This window comes from Doryrhamphus excisus, linkage group LG11, assembly GCF_037039965.1.
Source record: "Doryrhamphus excisus strain RoL-2023G ecotype Guam linkage group LG11, RoL_Dexc_Guam_v1.1, whole genome shotgun sequence".
In the NCBI taxonomy this organism is placed as follows: domain Eukaryota; kingdom Metazoa; phylum Chordata; class Actinopteri; order Syngnathiformes; family Syngnathidae; genus Doryrhamphus; species Doryrhamphus excisus.
In genome coordinates, this window is record NC_136367.1 from 12449885 (window position 1) to 12470143 (window position 20259).

General features: G+C 40.4%; 1 protein-coding gene across 2 annotated transcripts in view; it reads right to left on the bottom strand.

Moving 5' to 3' along the window:
* Positions 1 to 587: 587 nt before the first annotated feature.
* kirrel1b (kirre like nephrin family adhesion molecule 1b) overlaps positions 588 to 20259 on the bottom strand; it is a 95224-nt gene continuing 75552 nt past the window's right edge. The window contains exons 11-15 of one of the 2 annotated variants that reach the window (XM_058069917.2): positions 15593 to 15809; positions 12484 to 12591; positions 9853 to 9980; positions 5847 to 5921; positions 588 to 3443 (exon numbers count right to left, since the gene is read on the bottom strand). In XM_058069917.2, the coding sequence (XP_057925900.2) occupies positions 2826 to 3443; positions 5847 to 5921; positions 9853 to 9980; positions 12484 to 12591; positions 15593 to 15809 (1146 nt within the window). In that variant the 3' untranslated portion in view covers positions 588 to 2825. Of the gene's footprint in view, positions 3444 to 5846; positions 5958 to 9852; positions 9981 to 12483; positions 12592 to 15592; positions 15810 to 20259 lie in introns of both variants that reach the window. The other variant, XM_058069909.2, reaches the window with a different exon arrangement.

Here is a 20259-nt window from a genome sequence, read left to right on the forward strand (position 1 = left end):
TATCATGTACCCAGAAAAAATTATTACGTTTGATTCATGTTCATGTTAAAGGTTAAATAACTGTTAATAGTTATCCTCCCTATTCGTGTGGAAGTGGTAAGTTTTTGGCTATTTAAGTTTAAAGGAAATAACTTGAAGGCTACCGTTTAGGTCGCTAGCTCTCTAGTTTGCGAGTTAGCATGTGTCTCAAGACCCTGCAGTTGCACAATATGTTGTAAATAAAAAGAGTATAAATGTGACTATAGTCGTGTTTTGTCATGTCTACAGGGCTCTAATAATGCTTTGTTCATTTTTATCTGAAAAAAATAATTTGTCTACCCACCAACTATATGTGGTTTCTTAAGTTTTTATTATTTGCCGTTTTATTATTATTATATTTATTTATTACTGATTGATAGATTTTCTTTATTCTTGATTTGTTTTATTTATTTTTCATCTTATTTTGTGTAGAAAAATAAAAAGTAAGATATTTGAGAACAGTGGAATGTTTTATCAGAGCTTTTCTTGTAGAAAATTGGACCCAAAGCGAAGTTTTTAAAAAAAAATTGTTTTTAATAAATGCATTTTTTTGGGGGGGGGAAACCTGATGCGGCCCAGTCTCACCCAGACCCTAGCTCCAGTGGCCCCCAAGTAAATTGAGTTTGAGACCCCTGCGCTATACATTTCTTCAGGCGTAACGTATTGAGGTTTGACCAAGATGATACTGTCATCACTGTCATTTTGAGTTGGCTTCCATTACACATTCACACATCACTTCTATTTGCTGTATTCTGCTATTGTTAAAATTAAATTTTAAAATTGTTTTTAAATTATGTTTTTGCTGCTCCAACCCATTTTTCTTCAGTGAGCGAGGCGGTAAAATGGCTCTTTTGAGAGTAAAGGTTGCCGACCCATGGTTTAAACAGAAATGGGTGAGGTTTAAATCTGTACATTATAGTCTGAAATTGGCCTGGATTGATCAGAAGTTGTTGTATTTATTGTTTATTATTCAGCTATAATATGTGTACAGTGTATGTGTGTAAGTGATCTATAAGACTTCATAGTTTTTGGTATCAACTCTTCTACAACATAAATTTTTTACTTAGTTACTTTATGTTTTTTTGTTAAATTTTTCCATTTTTATTTTTGGGTTCTTTCTACAATGTGCCATTTATAGGCCCGGAAAAAATGCAGTCCACAAATGGCCCGCGGGCCGCACATACATATTACATATTTCATAGGGAATGAATGAGTGTGTCCATGCTGTGTGATCACTTAATGACTTCCACTATAGGAAGGCTTCCACAGCAGTGCACACACACCGGGCTGCGGAGGTGCGCTCCTGCAGCAAGCCACTCGTAAGCACTTGTTGTGTAAACGCGTGATGACAAAACACTTATGTTTGATGCCAAATTACCATGCAACGCTCCAGTATTCATCTGATAGCATAGCTAGTTCGCTACGTCAGTTAGCTCTAAGTGAATCTTGTACAGCAGAGCCATTATCGAGTTGCAGATAATAAAGAAACGTAAATAAAGAAAAGTTATAGGAAACTGAAAATATTACTGCAGTTTGATTCCCTTTGTATGACCTCATTTCAGGAGCAAAATGTGAATTAAGGGTTGAAAAAAGTACTCGCTTTTCATTTTCTCTTCTCTCACAGTCTTATTTTTAGGTGCATATGCGAGTGAAATGCTAGCACTGCTAGCCAATCACAGAGCATGCCGTTTGAATACATAATAAGGATGTTTTTCCATCATAACGATTATGGATAATGATGAGCTGTACTCGTTTTTATGCTTGTACTCTGCAAAAATGCATTATCCGTGATGAATACTTATATCCGGCTCATCCCAGGTTTTCGGTTTTTGGATCATTTGTGTGTTTGGAGCTTTTGCCCATGACCCCCCACTGTAGACATTCCCCTTTGCTGTTGTTTATTATTTATCTTTTTGAAGTCAAACTCTTTAAATTCCAAGTGATCGGTGACGACATCATAGCTCACATTAAAAAAAATACTGAGCTATGAGGTCGTCACGCTACGACGTGGTCATCCAAAATTGTGAACCTTTGGTCCACAACTCCTTTTAAAAAAAATACTATAAAACTTTTTTTTTTTCATTAGTTTCAGTATAAATATGAAAAAAACTATTCTACTGTGCAAGTGAAGGAAACATGTTTTGACACTTGAAGACAGGGGGAGGTAATTTTTGTACAAATTGAAAGTCACCCAATGAAAAAGCCAAAAACCACCAAACAAGCATTCATCTCCACTTCGAAATGGATGACGATGATATAAAATTAGACGGATGGTGCTTGCTACTGCTCTTTTGAGGACAAGTACAAAAACGTCTTGTTGTCCGGTCTTTAGAAAAAAAGACTTGCTTCGCTCTTGGGTCCAAAAGTTCCACGGATATGTCCATATGGTCCATGCTGCCTTCATTCAGCATTAAGGTTTGTTTTCTTCGTTACGAATAAAAGCAAAGCGTGTGAGTTGCTTGAACTCATCACACATGAGTACTTCGCTTTCCAAAGGATCCCACGATGATCGAACTTTTGCAAAGGCAACCTGGCGCTGCTCTTTTTCTTTGTGATTGTGGCTTTCGCCGATTTTCTTCGAGCATCATCGCCACATGTGACATACGGCAAACGTACGTATGTGAGCACCGCCTTGCATGTGTTGATTCATATTGCTAACTACAGCATATGTAGAGATGTTCCAATACACAATGGGAACAGAAAGCTAAATCTGGAAAAGTTGATGTATGGAGTTGCGTTTTTGTTTTTTTTTTTGTTACTTTTCCTGTATATTTGCATTTTATGTGTAATACTGCTGAGTGTGTATCTCACACATGAGTTTGCATCCGCTGTGTGTGTCTGCTGGAATGATCGGAAGGTGGCGACGAGTACGAAAAGCGAGTAGCGGTTCCGTATTTCCCGAGTCCCGCTTCGGGGCTTTGCTGTCCCGGTCCAGGCCCCTGCCCCTGCCCGGTCCCTTGTCCTGTCGGATACATCTCATAAGCCGGTCCCTCCTCGATGGGTGGCGCAAAGGCCACGCGGTAGCTGGGATACTGGGAGGGGTATCCATAGTTGTCATAGGCCAACTGGGTCGTGCTGTCTAGCAGCCCGCAATCTCCTGGGTAATCTCCGGGTGACTGAAGCACCGAACTGGGAGCCGCTTGCTGGCTCTGCGCTGCCCGGGAGAAAGTGTTGAATTGGGCGTAAGTGGCATGAGAGATCCGAGAAGGAGGACGGGGGTCGTAGCAGCCAGCCCTGGAACCTGGAACCGCACTGGGAGGGACTGCACCACTGGGAGCGACTGGAGGTCCACCGGACACGGCACTGGACGATCCGCTGTTTGGGTTAGAGGAGCGGAACTCACCTTGGTAGTGGACGGCACGAGACTGGGGGCGGGCCTCATCGTGTGTGGTGGCTCGTACGTTGTAGTAGCCGTTAGTTGGATCCTGAAATCACAGAATACGAAATTGCAGAATAAATATTAGCCCCATAATACTGATGCCCCTAGTTGTTTAAAATGCTATTCAAGTCTTTGCGCTAACTGATGTCAGGGGTAACAACAGAACACAACGTAGCGACAGACAAAGTGGTGAAAATGTTCTGATTTTCATTGGGCCATTACATTTAACAATATTAGGGCACTGTCACAAAACACCGGCGAGAATTTGTGTTGGAAAAAAAGCCAAAGTAAAAGCAAAACAAGCATGGCGTTAATCCTCTGACACTTGGCGCATCAGGCAGACATCAGACACCAAGACAATTTTTTGGGTCAATTATGTCATTATAAATATGTCAATGTTATAATTATACAAATGTCTATGTGTAGCTAACATGTATTGTCACTGCGTTCCTCGCCACGCCTTTCTACTTCACTACAGAGAACATACTAACTCCTTATTTCTAAAATCACAAATACTTCAACTTGCTGATATAGTTCATCTTCAAACAGCTAAAATGATGCATCAGGCTAAAAATAACCAATTAGCTAAAAATGTCATCCAATACTTCTCTACAAGAGTAGTACTCCGGTACGAGGTGCATTATTTAAAAAAAACAAAAAAAAAACCTTAAACTATATTAGGAAAGCAGGAAGTGAACAAATGTAACAGTTAGTGATTGTAAAAGTACCAGATGGAGGGGTAGGATTTAATAAGCTTTGCTTCTTCCGACTCCTTTTGGACATGTGGAACTGTGAACTGATTATGGGATGCATTCAATTGTAATCTGATACATGTTCAAATGAAATTAAACTATTACCATTTTGTTCATGATCTCGATGTGAGAGGTAGTTGTCTATATTTCTCCAGAAATTTGCTTTAATTTATAACTTTATTTCACGTCACGACAGACTAAAGCGACCGTAATAACTACCCTTCCCTAGCGTCGCGGGTATGCGTTGCGGGTATGCTGTCTTTGGGCGAGAGGCGGGGTACACCCTGGCCAGCACCGCCAGCCAATATGTACTATATCAGTACATATAGTATAGAACATGTAACCTGCACACAGAGATGCCAAGCAGAGAATCGAACCCAGGTCTTCCCAATCTCCTGACTGTGTGGCATACGTACTACCCACTCAGCCATCCTGTAATAAGTAGGGATGCTCTAATCAATCAACCAGCCATGAATGGAATACAGCATTTTAATGTAATATTGCATTGAAGCGCATTTGAACACTTCCAGAGGGATCCGAAAACTAGTCTGTATCTGGTGTGACCGCCAATTTGCCTGAAATACTGTATACATGGATCCAGAACAGCAAATTATCCAGGGCTCCAGCATCAGCAAAGCCATCAATTCGTGTGAGAAAAATGTTGGCAATTGCAAATAAAAAAATGCGAGTTCATTATTTTTTGTATCAAACTCTACATTTTGTGTATCGTTGCACCTCTACTGTGCCTCATCAGCGTCTTGATAGAACGTGATATGTAAAGTGGCGAGATTATCAATCATGAATGATAAATCCTCACTACACAAATTTCTATAAATATAAATATTTGTTAGAATCAGTGGCTTCAGTCCCCCAAAATAAATATTTTGATATTTTTTTAATAGATTTTTTTATTTATTTTTTTTACAAAAAAAATCTCTGACAAATTTTATAAAATAGGGTAATCGGCTAATGGGCTAGTAGTACTAATACTAGCCTACTACTACTACTACTACTAGTAGTAATAATCAGAAGAAGAAGAAAGATGATAGTAATAATAATAGGCTAATTAATAATATCATAATGATTATTACGTAATTGATGGTTGCAGAGCTTGAGCAGCGGTTTTGCAGTGTAGATTGTGTGTACTTGTGTAAATTTAATGGTGGCCTAAAACAATTGAGTATCTCTACTAAACCTGTCCAAAAGTGGGAAAGTTATATCCCGGTTCTTGTTCGTTATTTATTTATTTATTTTTCTGAATGTCTACTATATTCATTCATATCTTGTCCTCAGAACCCAGTGACGCCCCTGGCTAGAGTCATGCACATTTTTGTCCATACAAAAGTTTTCCATTTTTGAGTTCGGCTCATGAAAAATGGGATCAAAAGTGTTGCATTTATATTTTTGTTCAGTGTATGTAAAAAAATGTAGAATACAAATAAACACAGAATGAGAAAAAACACACAATGTAAACAAGAAACGTAACAACAAATTAACAGTAACAATATATCTCAATAATAGTGTAATGACGAATGTAACAACAGAACATGAAACATGACATGAAATCAGCAAACTGTAACATAAATGAACAATAATGACAGATTCTAATGTCAAAGAATATCAATCGAGTCTTCAAATAGAATCTATGGTATGGTTGCGTTGAGGAAAAGACAATGAGAAAATAATGAGATGCCTACCTTGAGCTCGTACTCCTCACGCGTGTCGCTTTCGCTGCGGACGTCTTGCTTGAGGTCCATGTCGTCTTTGAAGGGCTGAGTGGAGGGAGAGAGGGAGACAGAGGGCAGAAACTAAACCATCAAACAACAAACACACAAGACGGAGAGAGGGAGGGTGAGAAAGGAACCAAGGAGGACAGAGAGGAGAGGAGAACAGAGTTTCAGGTTTGTCATGGCAAGAGAGTCCAAGATGAGAAATGACGAGGGGTGTCCTAGGCAGGTCAGTTCACGAGACCAGATGATTCATGAGATTGGGTCTACAAGAACGAGACGAGACGAGTTTCAAACATTACTTTTAAGAAAAGCACAATAAAATATATATACCGTATTTTCTGGACTATAAGTCGCACAGAGCCAAAAAATGCATAATTAGGTAGAAAAAAAACATACATAAGTCGCACTGGAGTATAAGACACATTTTTTGCGGGTAACAAACTCGTCCATTTGTCCTGTACTGCGTCGTTCCACGAAATGGAGTTCCCAAACAAAGCACCTTACATGTTGCTGGCACTCTGTTTGCGTATATTTTTATTAGAAGCAGGCAATAATTGGAGGCTGTTTTCCATTTTTAATTTTAATTTTAATTTTAATTTTAATTTTAATTTTAATTTTAATTTTAATTTTAATTTTAATTTTAATTTTAATTTTAATTTTATGAATGAATGAATGAATTTTAATTTTATCCATTTTTTTTTTAAATTTAACAATAATTTTGAGTGCATGAGAAAGCGTAAAGGAAAATCTTTGACATTTATCAAAGAGTTTGGTCACAGATCTATAACTGCAAAAGCAGTATCGGCCACAAATATCGGCCCAAGCAAAATCAGCCATCGGCTGAGGGTGATGGAAAAAAATCGGTATCGGCATCCGCCCCAAAAAAAACACATGGGTCGATCCCTAGTTATTAGCCCATATTTCCACACAATAAGTAAGATATGGTAGAACCAGAGAGCAATAAAGAGTGTGGAGTGATTTCTGATTGAGAACAAATTTTGCTTTGTTCAATACTGAAATATTTCTGGCCACCTTATGTTTTATATTTGTAATATGAGGTTTCCAGCTCATATTTTCATCTATTGTGATCCCCAGAAATTTATTTTCCTTCACCCTTTCAATGTCCGCACCGTCTATTTGTATTTGCTGGTACGTGTCCTTTCTGCTTTCCTTTTAGTTTTACTTAGGTTCAAGGACAATCTATTATCATCAAACCATCTTTTTAGTGTGACCAAAACAGTAATAAAATAAATTCATCAAACATTACATTCCTACCTGTCAAACAAGTGAAAAAATAAATCGCCACTGCATAATAAAACAAAATAACTACCATAAATTTATCAACAAGTTCGGTCACATATCTATAACTGAAGTAGTAACTGCTGTGATATGGGCATGTTGAGCAGTGACTTGTGAATATGAAATGTAGTTTTCATATGATTCATTTTTTGGCAAAATTCAACAACATTTTACCCCGGTTTTTGAGCACTGTCTCAGGTTTTGTACAATATTACAAATAACAAACTCGTCCATTTGTCCTGTACTGCGTCGTTCCACGAAATGGAGTTCCCAAACAAAGCACCTTACATGTTGCTGGTACTCTGTTTGCGTATATTTTGAATGCAACTACTAAATAACCCACCATGGGGGCAAATAATGTTGTAAATTGATAAAGAAGGTGACTAACACTCTTGAATTCCATCTTACCAGGATGTACGAGAAGTTCGCATCCATTCATCATTTCTCATTATTTTGTATTGTTTTCTGCATGTAAAAATATACCGTATTTTCTGGACTATAAGTCGCTCTGGAGTATAAGTCGCACAAGGCCAAAAATGCATAATTAGGCAGAAAAAAAACATACATAAGTCGCACTGGAGTATAAGTCGCATTTTTTGCCGGTAATTTTTTTTTTACAAACTATTTGACCAAAACAGACATTACGTCCTCTTGGAAGGCAAGTTGTAACAATAAAAGAATAGAGAACAGGCTGAATAGGTGTAAGATATGCTAACACAATGGTTATTCAGCTACACCAAAAATAAACATGAACACAAAAGGTGTCCAGTGTTTATGGAACATAAACACTTTTTTCATTTATAAGTCGCTCTGGAGTATAAGTCGCAGGAACAGCCAACCTATGAAAAAAAGTGTGACTTATAGTCCGAAAAATACGGTAATTCTTCAGTGTTTTATTACTGTATATAAAGATTATATCTATATATAGTGAACGGAACTCACACACAGCTTGGACACCAACATGGTGCCCTCCACTGCCAACGAATGCCGGTCATCCAGTCTGACGAATCCAACCACTCTGGTTCTACCATATCTTACTTATTGTGTGGAAATATGGGCTAATAACTATAAAAGTAATCTTCACTCGCTAAATGTACTGCAAAAAAGGTCAGTAAGGATAATTCATAATACTAACTCCTTATTTCTAAAATCACAAATACTTCAACTTGCTGATATAGTTCATCTTCAAACAGCTAAAATAATGCATAAGGCTAAAAATAAGCAATTAGCTAAAAATGTCATCCAATACTTCTCTACAAGAGAGGAGAAATATGATCTCAGGGAAGAAGTACATTTGAAACACTTCTATGCTAGGACTACGTTATGCTAGCCATAGCATTTCAGTATGTGGAATCAAACTGGTATGGTATATGTTACACTCTTCTACACTCTGTGTGTATGTTGCTGGCCCCGCCTCCACCCACCGAGACAAAGAGACTGTATGACTGACAATAGGGCTCACTTCTTTCATGTCGTGGTTCTATGGAACAAAGTGCTGAAACCAATGCAGAGTGAAACCTCTTCCTGCCTGCTTGGAGACGAGGAAAACAGACACGCATGCACATGGCAATGTAGTGAAGGCAGCACAACTATCAAGCTTTCATTTCAGTTGTAATCTCGCAAGACCTTGTGACACCCCGAGAAACGCTAGCGCTTTGTGTCTTCGGCACATCCTTGACTAAACATTGAGTGTGTGATGATTTTTAGAGTGCAATTTCATTCATTCATTCATTTTCTACCGCTTATCCTCACGAGGGTCGCTGGGGATGCTGGAGCCTATCCCAGCTGTCTTTGGGCGAGAGGGCCAGCCAATCACAGGGCACATATAGACAAACAACCATTCACACTCACATTCATACCTATGGACAGTTTGGAGTGGCCAATTAACCTAGCATGTTTTTGGAATGTGGGAGGAAACCGGAGTACCCGGAGAAAACCCACGCATGCACGGGGAGAACATGCAAACTCCACACAGAGATGGCCGAGGGTGGGGAAAGACAAAATAAGAAGCCAAAAAGTTACCACTTCCACAAAAAATAGGAGGATAACTCATTCATTCATTCATTCATTTTCTACCGCTTATCCTCACGAGGGTTGCGGGGGTGCTGGAGCCTATCCCAGCTGTCTTCGGGCGAGAGGCGGGGTACACCCTGGACTGGTCGCCAGCCAATCACAGGGCAAATATAGACAAACAACCATTCACACTCACATTCATACCTATGGACAATTTGGAGTGGCCAATTAACCTAGCATGTTTTTGGAATGTGGGAGGAAACCGGAGTACCCGGAGAAAACCCACGCATGCACGGGGAGAACATGCAAACTCCACACAGAGATAGCCGAGTGTGGAAATGAACTCGGGTCTCCTAGCTGTGAAGTCTGCGCTAACCACTCGACCACCGTGCAGCCTGAGTGCAATTTCAGGATGCTGATAAATTCCAGTTTTTCTTTTTCTTTTTAAATACCAAAGTCCCACTAGAGGTAACTAGAGGTAACTGTGGAATCGTCGTACACCAATTTGTGTTTGTTTGGATTTATTCACTGACTTCACTGAGTATGTGTTTGTATGCGTCTTCCCCAGTGACCTTGTCACCCTCGGTCACAGTCGTCCTGCATTGATCAGACCACTGACCCGTACACTTCCTCTCCATGACTCAGACGGGTGTCTACTTACGGAGTACATGGCCTTGACCATCCGGGTTGCTGTGGAGACGTTGGCCGCCTCTTCCTCCAGACTGTGGCTTTCCTTGTTGACTGTCTCGACTTTGATGTCTGGTTTACCAAGGGTGACCCCCCTGCGACCTGGAAGACAAGAGTACTGTTATGAAGGTTTTTTTTTTTCGAGGTTAAAAAAATTCAATGTCAATCTGCATGAGGTCTCTCTGCAACTTGTATGAAACTTTATTGATCATCAAAAAGGCACAGGCTTTATAAATCCACGTGCTCTCTATTTATCATTAGTTTATTTACAGTAATTTATATGTTAAAAAGGAAAACTCCACTTTTTTGAAATTTTTGCCATCATTCAAAATCCTCATGTGAAACATGAACACATATTTATTTATGGGGTATAGTGATAAAAAAAAAGGCCTACATGCCCACACCAAAAGTATTAAAACCAACATTTTCATGGATGAGGAAGCCTAAGAAGGTAACCAAGACATGAGAAGCAAATTTGATGGTAACTTATTGTTTTTAGTGTATTTTATAGCTGATTTAATACATGGGTCAAAACCGACCCTTTAACATAAGAGATGATACCAGAAAGCTAACACAAGAGGAAGGTTAATGCATGATCAAAGCATGTATATCAAACAATTTTATAGGGCATCATAGTCGAAATAGTCAATGATGTGCATTGTTTGCAAGCTCATATTAACCCGTTTTGTGCACATAGAAGGGGAAGAAATAGTGTATGGGTTCATGTTTTATATAAGAATTGTAGATGATGGGCAGAATTCCCCCAAAATGCAGTTTTCATTTCAAGGCAAAACATGATAGTGTAACATTTTGGACACCCTAATTTAAAGCACAGTAAGGTTACTGTTTATGTCTTTTCGAAAAGCAATAATGTCTTGTGTTGATTTCGCTCTGAAAATTCTGAGTGAACATATTCGGGATCAAACAAATGCACCATGCCTGCAAGGATTTAGACTCCTGACCTGAGAAGTCTTGTTTTCTGGATTGCATCGCCTAGTGTACTGCTCACTTTCAAAGGCGATAGTCAATATTTGTCAATATCAACACGGATTTTCCCAAACAAAAGACAAAGTCTGTGGCTGTCCCTTAAACCCACAGACTGCTAGGCAATCTCTTGTGTACCTCCAAATATAGACTTATCATCACTAAAGCAGAATATATATATATATATATACACATATATATATACATTCATTCATTCATTCATTTTCTACTGCTTTTCCTCACGAGGGTCGCGGGGGTGCTGGAGCCTATCCCAGCTGTCTTCGGCCGTGAGGCGGGGTACATCCTGGACTGGTGGCCAGCCAATCACAGGGCAAACAACCATTCACACTCACATTCATACCTATGAACAATTTGGAGTCGCTAATTAACCTAGCATGTTTTTGGATTGTGGGAGGAAACCGGAGTACCCGGAGAAAACCCACGCATGCATGGGGTGAACATGCAAACTCCACACAGAGATGGCCGAGGGTGGAATTGAACCCTGGTCTCCTAGCCGTGAGGTCTGCGCGCTAACCACTAGAGCGCCGTGCCGCCATATATATATATATATATATATATCACCACCACCAGAGCACAGCACACACACCGATTCCCGCACTTCCTGGTTCACAGGTCATGCTCAACCCGCCCCACATAGCTGGCCAAACACATGCCTGCAACAGAAGAACCAACTGACATAGCATACACACCTATTCCAACGAAGACACAAGCGTACAAATACATGTATTTAATTGTGTTGTATTCAGATATCGCTTGCAATAATCACTGTTTTTCATATGTACATGCTGGCGTTCGTGGTTTCTCTCGTGTGTATAGATTCTATACACACGAGAGAAACCACGAACGCCAGCATGTGTTCTTTTTTGGTATTGAAATCCTTCAGCAAAGATTGATTTAAGCTGCTTTTGTATCGATATAAGCAGACCAAATTGGCTGGCGGGAGATGAAAAGGGCATCGTAGTAACCGGATTATCATAATAACCGGGTATCGTACTAACGGAACTAATTATATCATAAAAGACTAGAAATTTGCCGGGAAATGAAAATAGTATCGTAATAAGCAGTACTTCGATATAACCGATATCGATATAACGAGACTTTACTGTATAGTATATAGATATATATATATCCTTGAGGATCCTGTCAGTCAACTTCATTGTCTTTCCTTATTCTTTCGTTGCCACGAGTGACACGTTTAGCCTCACGTTTATCCACCGCGTTGCCACGCATAAGAGGGTGCATAAACGGGAATTGGATTGCCGCGGGCCGTGTGCATAACGTGGAAATTCATCATTGAAACAACATTCACCTTTCAACGCTCCGTTTTATGGACTTAATGCAACGTATGAGGGGCATATCAATATCATTATTGCAAGGAAGGAATCACACAGCACCGTGCAGGGAGAATAAACCGGGTAACGTTCAGTGGGTGTTTTGAGGCATGTTGCCATGTCGTATGAATATTCATTAATCTCATTTGAATAAAATGCCGTGCAGCTGGCATATGTTGTTCTATTCAAATTGCCGAGCAGCTGAATGACAGATAGGAAGACTTGCATGCGGCATGTGTCTTTGTGTGTGTGTGTGTGCGCGCACTCACTGCCTTTGCGTTGGCGGTAGAGGAAGAAGGCGAGGGCCAGCAGCAACATGAGCAGCAGGATGGATGAGCCCACCGTACCGCCGGCGATGACTCCCACTGGAACAATATCTGAAACGCACATAAGCAAAGGAGGGGCGGCATCACTGTCAACGCCGTTCAATGGCTAAGTCCTGTTGTCTCTCGGACGTGTTTTTGGCTCAGACAGGCGATGAACATACACTAAATTACGGGGAAAATCCCGGCTTTTGAAGTTGTTTGTGGAGAGTCAGCTGGAAGAATAAGAAGTCGGGAGGACTGACAGAGCGTGAAGGCATCATCTTAGCGATGAAACATGACATGCCATGCTGGGAAAAAGCAACCATCAAGAATGGACTTTGAACAGTCTATCAGGACTCCCGCTGAGGCAGATGCCTTTTGTTGCCTCAAGGCAATTTTACTCGCATCTCATTGAGATATTTTTGGGTACTTTTCACAACAGCAATATTGGTGAACACCTCTATTCAATTAACCGCATGCATGTGATTGGTCTACAAAAGCAAATAACCGCATTGACAGCTGAAGCTTTGGGGCCGCCCACTGATGGAGTCTTTAACTCCGCAAGGTGTTTTTGAAGGCTCACGAGCAGCACACTTTAAAATGTTGCTTTGGCGATGTTATACGTGCTACTGTCATACTTGCCATACTTGCCGCCGAGCTCACCAGCGCTATTGATGCAGGCGGAGTAATTAGCTCTTTACCGCTATAACAACATTGGCTCTGTTGTTGCTGTGTTGATGGAATGTAACATGGGTTTATTCATTCATTCGTGACAAAAAACACACAGGTTTTGGTCGTGGGGGGTGCTGGAGCCTATCCCAGCTGTCTTCAGGCAAGAGGCAGGGTACACCCTGGACTTGTAACCTGTGTTATTCTTACAAATTCATTCCAAAAGATCACACGCAAACCAAAGCGGAAAAAAATCAAGACAATTTTTCCCATACAAAATAATGTAAATCCAATTATTCATTCATTCATTTTCTACCGGTTATCCTCACAAGGGTGGCGGGGGTGCTGGAGCCTATCCCAGCTGTCTTCGGGCGAATGGCGGGGTACACCCTGGACTGGTGGCCAGCCAATCACAGGGCACATATAGACAAACAACCATTCACACTCACATTCATACCTATGGACAATTTGGAGTCGCTAATTAACCTAGCATGTTTTTGGAATGTGGCAGGAAACCGGAGAAAACCCACGCATGCACGGGGAGAACATGCAACCTCCACGCATAGACGGCCGAGGGTGGAATCGAACACCGGTTTCCTAGCTGTGAGGTCTGCGTGCTAACCACTCAACCGCCATGTAGCCTGTAAATCCAATTAAACTCCAATATTAAAAATACCATTTATAGAGAATAATTACCGTATTTTCCGTACTATAAGTCGCACTTTTTTTCATAGGTTGGCTGTTCCTGCCACTTATACTCCAGAGCGACTTATAAATGAAAAAAAGTGTTTATGTTACATAAACACTGGACACCTTTTGTGTTCATGTTTATTTTTGGTGTAGCTGAATAACCATTGTGTTAGCATATCTTACACCTATTCAGCCTGTTCTCTATTCTTTTATTGTTACAACTTGCCTTCCAAGAGGACGTAATGTCTGTTTTGGTCATAAAATACGACTCCAGTGCGGTATAGAAAATACGGTATAGTTTTACATGCACAAAACAATACAAAATAATGAGAAATGATGAATGGATGCAAACTTCTCAAATATCCCGGTAAGATGGAATTCAAGAGTATTAGTCACCTTCTTTATCAATTTACAACATTATTTGCCCCCATGGTGGGATATTTAGCAGTTGCATTTAAAATATGCGCAAACAGAGTAAGGTGCTTTGTTTGGGAACTCCATTTCGTGGAACGACGCAGTACAGGGCAAATGGACGAGTTTGTTATGTGTAATATTGTACAAAACCTGAGAGCTAGAGAGCAGCTACGTAACAGATTAGATAAACATAGATAACGTCTATAATTACAGCATTTATGGTAGTTATTTTGTTTTATTATGCAGTGGCGATTTATTTTTTCACTTGTTTTGACAGGTAGGAATGTAATGTTTGATGAATTTATTTTATTAGTTTTGGTCACACTAAAAAGATGGTTTGATGATAATAGATTGTCCTTGAACCTAAGTAAAACTAAAATCATGTTTGGTAACAGCAGAAAGGACACGTACCAGCAAATACAAATAGACGGTGCAGACATTGAAAGGGTGAAGGAAAATACATTTCTGGGGATCACAATAGATGAAAATATGAGCTGGAAACCTCATATTACAAATATACAACATAAGGTGGCCAGAAATATTTCAATATTGAACAAAGCAAAATTTGTTCTCAATCAGAAATCACTCCACACTCTTTATTGCTCTCTGGTTCTACCATATCTTACTTATTGTGTGGAAATATGGGCTAATAACTATAAAAGCAATCTTCACTCGCTAAATGTACTGCAAAAAAGGCCAGTAAGGATAATTCATAATACTAACTCCTTATTTCTAAAATCACAAATACTTTAACTTGCTGATATAGTTCATCTTCAAACAGCTAAAATAATGCATAAGGCTAAAAATAAGCAATTAGCTAAAAATGTCATCCAATACTTCTCTACAAGAGAGGAGAAATATGATCTCAGGGAAGAAGTACATTTGAAACACTTCTATGCTAGGACTACGTTATGCTAGCCATAGCATTTCAGTATGTGGAATCAAACTATGGAATGGATTGAGTAAGGAAATCAAACAATGCACAACGATGAGCCAATTCAAGAAACAATACAAGCAGTTGATGTTTGCTAAATACAATTGTGACGAGTCCAAAAAAAACCTTAAACTGTAATATGAAAGCAGGAAGTGAACAAATGTAACAGTTAGTGATTTTAAAAGTACCAGATGGAGGGGTAGGATTTAATAAGCTTTGCTTCTTCCTACTCCTTTTGGACATGTGGAACTGTGAACTGATTATGTGATGCATTCAATTGTAATCTGATGCATGTTCAAATGGAATTAAACCATTACCATTGAAATTAGAACAACTTGTGCTCCACATGATTGGTCTCTTCCCTACCTGTCTCCTCCAGGGTGATGATCATGGTGCGGGGGCCAAAGGAGTTCCAGGCGGTGCAGTTGTACGGTGAGTGGAAGTCTGACTCCATGACGTTGTTGATGGTGAGGGTGGAGAGGACGGCCCCGCCCTGCAACGGGGGCTTACTCTGCTCCACCGTGTACCTCTCCATCAGGGTGCCTTTCTCCTTCTCCCACACGTTCTCCTTCCATGCCCACACCTGGAAAAACACAGCATGAACACGAACAATCACTTTGTTTTAAAAACAATACTGTAAATAAATAAATTCTTGGCATAAAACGATTGTGTTCTGTTATGATACAAGCTCACTGAAGCCGCAAAGGTTTTTTTTTGATGCTTCACACTCGTGGTTCTTCCTGACTGCGACAGCATTTCCACCTCCTGTGTACCGGCTTCAAACACTTTGGCTGCTGCTTCATGTCAAACTTGGCTTGTCGCTTGTGGTGAACAAACGGCATCGTGACTGCGATTGTGTTTGCTTCATCCGAACTTGATATTCGCAGCAGTTGACTGCTGATGGAAGTGAAAATGAGCGCTGAGAAGGTGGAATGAATATGAAATGCGTTCTTATAAATATCTGCAATGCAACCCGTGGCCTCGAGAACAATTCCGTTTTTAAAATACAATTTCATGGTCATTTTACTATCATTTGCAAGTATTGTACTTCACATTTTTTATGTTGCTTTAGCTCAAATATACTTCAATTTAAGTAAAGATCGTCAGCTGTGAGGTCTGTGCGCTAACCACTCGATCGCCGTGCAGCCCTAGAGTGGGTCATTGATAAAAAAAAAAATAATAAATAAATACAGTGGTGCCTTGGTTAGAGTCATTAATCCGTACCAGAAAGTCAGACTCAAACCAAAACATACTCTAACCAAAGAAAAAATTCCCATGGAAAATAATGTAAAGCCAATGAATCTGTTCCATACATCCCAATATTTATAGTTTTACATGTGGAAAATGAGGCTGCACGTGGTTAGCGCGCAGACCTCACAGCTAGGAGACCAGAGTTCAATTCCACCCTCGGCCATCTCTGTGTGGAGTTTGCATGTTCTCCCAGTGCATGCGTGGGTTTTCTCCGGGTACTCCGGTTTCCTCCCACATTCCAAAAACATGCTAGGTTAATTGGCTACTCATAGGTATGAATGTGAGTGTGAATGGTTGTTTGTCTATATGTGCCCTGTGATTGGCTGGCCACCAGTCCAGGGTGTACCCCGCCTCTCGCCCGAAGACAGCTGGGATAGGCTCCAGCACCCCCGCAACCCTCGTGAGGATAAGCGGTAGAAAATGAATGAATGAATAAATATTTTTATGCTCTGTTGAATGAATTAATGATGGATGATTATGTACAGTACCCAAACTCACCAGGAAGTGATCAAGTTTTTCTGCCATGTACATCATATACAGTTAAAGGGACAGAAATGTTTTCCAGTTAATTATATAATTAAAGGGGACAAAATTATTTGAAAGATCGTCATGTCATGCTTAATAACGACTCTAATTTAATTGTATTACTTGAAGACATCTCTAAGCCTGTCTCTACCTCCGTTAACAACAACCACAAAAAGTAAGCAAAGCATTCTGCGTGAGCATAATGAAGATTCAGTCTCCACTGTGTTTAATTTGGCGTATTTCTCGATCTAAATTCCACTCCTTACCGCAACCATCATGGAATCCCCCCTCAGGGATCAATAATGCAAATTCCCATCGATGTTATCGGACACATGCAAATATTCGGCAAGAAGGCTGGGGTGAGAAGGAAAAAATGAAAGCTTGACTGTAATACATCCTTATCCTTTTCTTATACTATTATAAAACTGGTAACCTGGTACATGATAAACACAGGAAGTCAACAGACTATCAGTAAATGAGATCTGCTTCTTCCGTTTCCTTTTCAAACGTGTTCAATTGCTAATTTAATTTTTAGTTAATTAATTTATTGTTAGGCTGCACAGCTAGGAAACGAGGGTTCAATTCCACCCTCGGCCATCTCTGTGTGGAGTTTGCATGTTCTCCCCGTGCATGCGTGGGTTTTCTCCGGGTACTCCGGTTTCCTCCCACATTCCAAAAACATGCTAGGTTAATTAGCCACTCCAAATTGTCCATAGGTATGAATGTGAGTGTGAATGGTTGTTTGTCTATATGTGCCCTGTGATTGGCTGGCCACCAGTCCAGGGTGTACCCCGCCTCTGGCCCGAAGACAGCTGGGATAGGCTCTAATATTTGAACATTGAACTGTAAAAACTCAGTAGACACTTGCCTCCTACTCATGCTGTCTCTCCCTCCCCCCATGCTCTGGTTCGCCCTGATGGGAGGAGCTACCCGGCCAGCCACAGGTGTTCTCAATCACCTCCTCTCCCATTTGGGCACACCTGTGGCAGCAGGAGGGCGTGGTAGTATTGTTCCTCATGGAAGCACACCACACACTAGTCTGATCTAACCTTTTTCCACTGTCGCGGTGTCTTTTCTCCTGCAGCTCGACGCCTTCCTGCCAGCCAGGTCGCTGCTCCCTACCTGCATTCAGTGGTCGTTATATCCCAGTTTTGTGTGACCTCAGTAGCCTTTTCTGTTTTTTCTTTTTGCACCATTTTTGTTGTTGCTATACTACTTGCTTGAGGAGCAATAAAGACTAACCTTTTTTATATTCAACCACCTCCTGCCAGCGTGCATCATTTGGGCCCAATGCTCTCTCCGGCGTGACAGTCGCCAACAATATGATATAATATTGCAGAAAGATTTATTATACACAATGACATTCTACAGTCTGTGGTATCTACTGTTTTCATCCATAGCTTCATTATTCTAGAAATGTTATACGGGAGGCGGTTGCAGTACTGCTGCATACTGAAGGGATCAGTCAGGCGTGAGCTGGAAGGTGCTTGCCAATGACGTTCTCCGATAGCGGTAAAGCCAGTGTTTTTAGTTTTTTAACAGAAAGTCAAATAGATTCAAGATATGTTTATGCTGGGGCTGCACGGCGTTTAAGTGTTTAGCGTGCAGGCCTCACAGCTAGGAGACCCGAGTTCAGTTCTACCCTCGGCCATCTCTGTGTGGAGTTTGCATGTTCTCCTGGCTGAGAGGTCTGCGCGCTAACCACTCGATCGCCGTGCAGCTCTAGAGTGGGTCATTGATTAAAAAAAAACAACAAATAAATACAGTGGTGCCTTGGTTAGAGTCATTAATCCGTACCAGAAAGTCAGACTCAAACCAAAACAAACTCTAACCAAAGAAAAAAGTCCCATGGAAAATAATGTAAATCCAATGAATCTGTTCCATACATCCCAATATTTATAGTTTTACAATGCGGAAAATGAGGCTGCACGGTGTACAAGTGGTTAGCACGCAGACCTCACAGCTAGGAGACCAGAGTTCAGAAGTTACATGTTCTCCCCGTGCATGCGTGGGTTTTCTCCGGGTACTCCGGTTTCCTCCCACATTCCAAAAACATGCTAGGTTAATTAGCGACTCCAAATTGTCCATAGGTATGAATGTGAGTGTGAATGGTTGTTTGTCTATATGTGCCCTGTGATTGGCTGGCGACCAGTCCAGGGTGTACCCTGCCTCTCGCCCGAAGACATCTGGGATAGGCTCCAGCACCCCCTGTGACCCTCGTGAGGATAAGCGGTAGAAAATGAATGAATGAATAAATATTTTTATGCTCTGTTGAATTAATTGATGATGGATGATTATGTACAGTACCCAAACTCACCAGGAAGTGATCAAGTTTTCCTGCCATGTACGTCATATACAGTTAAAGGGACAGAAATGTTTTCCAGTTAATTAAATAATTAAAGGTGACTAAATTATTTGAAATCAATATGAACACATATGTTGAAACAAAAGTTAATTATCTTCTAAGTTTTGTTATCCTCCTGTATGATCATTAAAAAAAAATATATATATAAAATATTGTCATATCACCTTGTAATTCGGTACGTTATAAAAAAACAAAAACTGTAGCAGGAAGTGTAACAGTACTGATTTTAAAAGTACCAGATGGATGGGTAGGATTTAATAAGCTTTGCTTCTTAAACTATATTAGGAAAGCAGGAAGTGAACAAATGTAACAGTTAGTGATTGTAAAAGTACCAGATGGAGGGGTAGGATTTAATAAGCTTTGCTTCTTCCTACTCCTTTTGGACATGTGGAACTGTGAACTGATTATGTGATGCATTCAATTGTAATCTGATGCATGTTCAAATGAAATTAAACCATTACCATTACCATAACTTTAGACCTCCAACTGCCACTCACATACGGGCGAGTGTCCAGCGCTAGCCACATTAGCTGCCGCCTGACTGATAATCATATCGCACGTCTGGCAATTTCACAACACCAAAAGCTAAACTAAACTAAAGCTTTTTAAAGGGGGAGATTTTTTTCGTGTCTCACAAATGACAGGGAATTCCCACATGGCAGACATGATTGTTTTGGTTTTGGCTTTTTCGATTTAAACCCTGACTGAGCTAGGTGCAAAAGGAGGATTTAGAGGTTTTAAATATAGATGGTAGTGATATCAAATATATATAGGCTCATACATGGGCTGCAAGGGGCTAATGCACCTTTTAACCTCTTGAAAAATAAAACTGTGTGCAAATTAGCCACAACTGTGGTTACTAGGTCGGACTCATACCATCCATCTTTTGCAG